A 6,000-nucleotide genomic window follows, 5' to 3' on the forward strand; every position below is an offset into this window, starting at 1 on the left:
TGGATGGGAAAATTGTGATATTAAGTCGGCTCTTACCGGAGACTTGAGTGGATTACGGAGCGTCATCCTCAAAAAGGGAGCTGTGATCTTGGCTCCTCGGCTTCTCTCAGAGACACTGGCGTTCACCGTAGCCATCCGACTTTCAGGTATGACTATAATCTCCTAGTAAATTATCCTAGTAAATGTAGTTAATTACACCTGAAACTCTCCCACTGCCGCCGCCTGGAGCCGTCGCCTTTTCCTTTTTTTTTTGTGCTTCACTCTAACTTTCCTTATCCACGAACCTTTCATCCTCACTCAAATTAATGGGGAAATTGTTGCTTTCTCCGTCCGAATTGCTCTTTATAATGTGAGCTGGTGGCTCACATTATAAACAATGTGAGGAGCTCCACAACCCGTGACGTCAGGCGCACATCGTCTGCTAGTTCTGGTAACGGCAAGGCTTTTTTATTTGCGACCAAAAGTTGCGAACTTTATCGTCAATGTTCTCTACTAAATCCTTTCAGCCAAAATATGGCAATATCGCGAAATTATCAAGTATGACACATAGAATGGACCTGCTATCCCTGTTTAAATAAGAAAATCTCATTTCAGTAGGCCTTTTAAGGAAGTAGCTTGACATGTACTTCGGTATTGTAAGCATTTCACCTATCTCGCGCACTTTGCAAATTATACGTCCTTTCCATTGAGCGCAAGCAATTTGAATATCGCGAGACAAGATTTGGTTTGAAAATGGCGCAACCGTGCAAATGGATGGTTTGAGGACGGCTGAAGAAGAATTTGCGGAATTCTGCACAGAAAGCTACATCGAACAGAAGAAGAATAGCAAAACAGTCTCCCAGCACTGCGTAGATCAAGGGTTAGGGTTAGTAGCCAGAACTTCCAACACAATCAATATATAGCTGGAAGCAATTTCCATCCATCCATCCATTTCTACCGCTATTACCTTATGGGGTCGCTGGCGCCTATCTCAGCTACAATCGGGCGCAAGGCCCGGTACACCCTGGACAAGTCGCTACCTCATCGCAGGCCCAACACAGATAGACAGACAAAATTCACACACTAGGGCCATGCACCTATCCCCGGGTGCATGTCTTTGGAGGTGGGAGGAAGCCGGAGTACCCGGAGGGGACCCACGCATTCACGGGGAGGACATGCAAACTCCACACAGAAAGATCCAGAGCCTGGATTTGAACCCAGGACTGCAGGACCTTTGTATTGTGAGGCAGACGTACTAAATTTCCAAAATTGCCCAAAAGATTGTGCATTATAAAAATTGTGCATTGATTTGCAAAATGTGCACCACACATTATTCAAATATATAGCTGGAAGCAATGTGCAAAAAGATTGCGCATTTAGCAAATTGCTCACATTGGTATTGTGCCTACAACAATATAAGGGAGATGCAGCACAGTGGTTCTCAAATGGGCGTACCCCTGGGGGTACTTGAAGGTATGCCAAGGGGTACGTGAGATTTTTTAAAAATATTCTAAAAAGAGCAACAATTCAAAAATCCTTTATAAATATATTTATTGAAAAATAGTTTAACAAAATATGACTGTAAGTTCATAAACTGTGAACAAAAAAATACAATATTCAGCGTTGACAGCTAGATTTTTTTTGTGGACATGTTCCATAAATATTGATGTTAAAGATTTCCTTTTTGTGGAGAAATGTTTAGAATGAAGTTCATGAATCCAGATGGATCTCTATTACAATTCCCAAAGAGGGCATGATTACTTCTGTGTGTAGAAATATTTATTTATAACTGAATCACTTGTTTATTTTTCAACAAGTTTTTAGTTATTTTTACATCTTTTTTTCTCAAATAGTTCAAGAAAGACCACTAAGAATGAGCAATAATTTACACTGTTATACAATTTAATAAATCAGAAACTGATGACAGTGCAGTATTTTACTTCTTTATCTCTTCCTGTGTGGAGTTTGCATGTTCTCCCCGTGAATGCGTGGGTTCCCTCCGGGTACTCCGGCTTCCTCCCACTTCCAAAGACATGCACCTGGGGATAGGTTGATTGGCAACACTAAATTGGCCCTAGTGTGTGAATGTTGTCTGTCTATCTGCGTTGGCCCTGCGATGAGGTGGCGACTTGTCCAGGGTGTACACCGCCTTCCGCCCGATTGTAGCTGAGATAGGCGCCAGCGCCCTCCGCGACCCCGAAAGGGAATAAGCGGTAGAAAATGGATGGATGGATGTTTAGAATTAAGTTCATGAATCCAGATGGATCTCTATTACAATCCCCAAAGAGGGCACTTTAAGTTGATGATTACTTCCATGTGCAGAAATCTTCATTTATAACTGAATCACTTGTTTATTTTAGTTATTTTTACATCTTTTTTTCTCAAATAGTTCAAGAAAGTCCACTAAGAATAAGCAATAATTTATACAATTTAATAAATCAGAAACTGATGACATAGTGCTTTATTTTACTTCTTTAAATAAATAAATGGGTTGTACTTGTATAGCGCTTTTCTACCTTCAAGGTACTCAAAGCGCTTTGACACTACTTCCACATTTAGCCATTCACACACACATTCACACACTGATGGAGGGAGCTGCCATGCAAGGCGCCAACCAGCACCCATCAGGAGCAAGGGTGAAGTGTCTTGCTCAGGACACAACGGACGTGACGAGGTTGATACTAGGTGGGAATTGAACCAGGGACGCTCGGGTTGCGCACGGCCACTCTCCCCACTGCGCCACGCCGTCTATTTTTTTCAACCAAAAATGCGTTGCTCTGATTGGGGGATAGTGGAATTTAAAAAAATGTTCACAGGGGGTGAAAAAAGGTTGAGAACCACTGGTGTTTTGGATTTTATAGACTAGGCTCAGTGCAAGTTGTTATACTCTGTCCTCCACCCTGAGCCAGCCCACTTTGGGGAAGTGGGTTGGAGTGAGGTGTGATCTGGGGTGGAGGTCTAAAAGTAACCGGACTAGCTTGATCTTGGATGTTAGTAGTTTAGAAGTGAAGTGAATTATATTTATATAGCGCTTTTCTCCAGTGACTCAAAGCGCTTTACATAGTGAAACCCAATATCTAAGTTACATTTAAACCAGTGTGTTCTCCACCCTGAGCCAGCCCCACTTTGGGGAAGTGGGTTGGAGTGAGGTGTGATCTGGGGTGGAGGTCTAAAAGTAACCGGACTAGCTTGATCTTGGATGTTAGTAGTTTAGAAGTGAAGTGAATTATATTTATATAGCGCTTTTCTCCAGTGACTCAAAGCGCTTTACACAGTGAAAGCCAATATCTAAGTTACATTTAAACCAGTGTGTCCTCCACCCTGAGCCAGCCCACTTTGGGGAAGTGGGTTGGAGTGAGGTGTGATCTGGGGTGGAGGTCTAAAAGTAACCGGACTAGCTTGATCTTGGATGTTAGTAGTTTAGAAGTGAAGTGATTTGTATTTATATAGCGCTTTTCTCTAGTGACTCAAAGCGCTTTACATAGTGAAACCCAATATCTAAATTACATTTAAACCAGTGTGTCCTCCACCCTGAGCCAGCCCACTTTGGGGAAGTGGGTTGGAGTGAGGTGTGATCTGGGGTGGAGGTCTAAAAGTAACCGGGCTAGCTTGATCTTGGATGTTAGTAGTTTAGAAGTGAAGTGATTTGTATTTATATAGCGCTTTTCTCTAGTGACTCAAAGCGCTTTACACAGTGAAAGCCAATATCTAAATTACATTTAAACCAGTGTGTCCTCCACCCTGAGCCAGCCCACTTTGGGGAAGTAGGTTGGAGTGAGGTGTGATCTGGGGTGGAGGTCTAAAAGTAACCGGACTAGCTTGATCTTGGATGTTAGTAGTTTAGAAGTGAAGTGATTTTGTATTTATATAGCGCTTTTCTCTAGTGACTCAAAGCGCTTTACATAGTGAAACCCAATATCTAAGTTACATTTAAACCAGTGTGGGTGGCACTGGGAGCAGGTGGGTAAAGTGTCTTGCCCAAGGACACAACGGCAGTGACTAGGATGGCGGGAGCGGGAATCGAACCTGCAACCCTCTAGTTGCTGGCACGGCCGCTCTACCAACCGAACTATGAGGGTTTTGGAGGTGCAAGCGTAATGGAAAAAAAGGGTTGAATGAGAGTTCCCGCTAGAATCTTCAAGGAGTATATTTTCGATGCACAAATATAAACACACTTACCAGCCACCGGCGTCAGGAGAAGCGCCAGGCAAAAGCCGAATTTGGCGAGGGACTGCATCGTTGTCGCGCAGCCCGCAGCCATGATGGAGCGCGTCGGCTTTTGGTCCGGTGGCTTGGTGGAACTTTTTTTTTTTTTTTCGGCCTCCTCGTCAACGTCTTCTCCAATCAGTCAAAACGCTCTTTCAGGCGTGTCGTGCACACTTTGACGTACACCACCAGCACCAAACAACCCAACACCCTCCCCTCCGTCCCCCCCAACCCAAAAAATAAAAAAACAAAAACAAGAATTTGCTTCTGTGTCGTTTTGGAGGCGTCAACAATTAAAAAAAAAAAAGTGACGCTATTCGAGCCCCCCGCAGAAATCCTAGCGGCGAGCTAAGCAGCTTGTTTGTCTGCAAGCTAGCATGTTAGCCACCGCACAAACTTAGCCGAAGACACCCAGAATGTGGCAGCAAACTCCGCATGTCCCGTTAAAAAAAAAAAAAAAAAACAGCGCGATCACCCGTAGACCATTCTCGGGCGCACATCTACTTATTTGGCCCACCCGTGTCTGCTCTTTAAACAGGACGTTCCCATGTAATTACACGTTAGCTGGCGAGCTCGGCTAAGCGGCCAAAGCTACGGTGGCTCGCCGCCGTTAGCAAACGTCTCCTGGCTTACCTAAACGCGTCCTGGCTCATTTGTTTCTAGTTTCTAGTTCACGACATATGCCCGAGAATTATTGCTTGCAAGCGGTAGCGATTTTCTCCCGGGGCTCTAGACGCTTCGGAGCTCCCGTTAGGCAGACAGGCAGACAGACAGGCTGGGTTGCTGGGAACGCCTCATTTGCAGGCTTGTCTGGACCGCTCGTCTCCGGTGTCATGTTGCCATGGGCTGGCGTCGGGAGGGCGGGGGGAGGCGGAGTACACGACGGCGGGGGCGCAGCGCCACTGTGCCGCAGACGAGGAGCACAACACCCCGGCAAACTTGGTTGCGTTCAAGTGACATCGTAAAACAGAAAGACGATCCAATACGTCGGTTGTAGTGATGGGATCGGTAGTTCTTTTGACTGTACTGGATCACTAGAATCAGTTCCTTAAGTTGATTCGTTCAAAAGATTCGTTCACCGAATCACTTCTGCAGCAGCAGTTCTGCGTGCAGGTCGGCGAATCATGAGTCCGTCAGTAACTCGATGTGCGTGAATCTGACAATATAATAACAATTTATTTAAAAATTTACTACAAATATTATTTTTTTTCTTTCTTCTTTTTTTTGTGAGGTGTCCATGACATTTTAAGATGGATCTGAAAACAAAAAACAAAACAAAAAAAACGTTTTTTAAAGTGGTAAAAATTACATACAAATTTACAAATGGTATTATTGTTTTTACATTTTAACATTTGAGTCAACAACATTGAAATATATTCTTAAATGCAACTATTTTCTACATTACATTACATTTATTTGAACAATTCATAGTGGATTTGACAAGATAGAAAAAATGATTCTAAAATGTGCTACAAGTTTTCTTTTTTCACATTACATTTTATTATTGTAACATGTAATGTTTCGAACAAAACATACATGTATTAAAAGTGTTATAAAAATCACTCTTTTTATATCACATCCATAGTGGTTTTTTTTTATTTTTTTTAAACAATTATGATCACTCTAAAAGCGGTATATAATAAACATGATATGAAAAATAGAATTAAAAAAATGTGTGCAGGTCGGCAAATCATGAGTCAGTAACTCGGTGTGCGTGAATCTGACAATATAATAACAATTTATTTTACAGTTTAGCTCGGTTGGTAGAGTGGCCGTGCCAGCAACTTGAGGGTTGCAGGTTCGATTCCCGCTTCC

General features: G+C 43.0%; 1 protein-coding gene across 1 annotated transcript in view; it reads right to left on the bottom strand.

Annotated features, from left to right (window-relative positions):
* The window catches only part of LOC133555183 (bone morphogenetic protein receptor type-2-like), a 109,781-nt gene extending 104,776 nt beyond the window's left edge, over window positions 1–5,005 (bottom strand). The window contains exon 1 of the mRNA XM_061904738.1: window positions 4,159–5,005. Coding sequence (XP_061760722.1) covers window positions 4,159–4,240 — 82 coding nt within the window. The 5' untranslated portion in view covers window positions 4,241–5,005. The remainder of the gene's footprint in view (window positions 1–4,158) is intronic.
* Between the last annotated feature and the right edge of the window lie 995 nt (window positions 5,006–6,000).

The sequence above is a fragment of the Nerophis ophidion genome, linkage group LG06, assembly GCF_033978795.1.
Source record: "Nerophis ophidion isolate RoL-2023_Sa linkage group LG06, RoL_Noph_v1.0, whole genome shotgun sequence".
In the NCBI taxonomy this organism is placed as follows: Eukaryota; Metazoa; Chordata; class Actinopteri; order Syngnathiformes; family Syngnathidae; genus Nerophis; species Nerophis ophidion.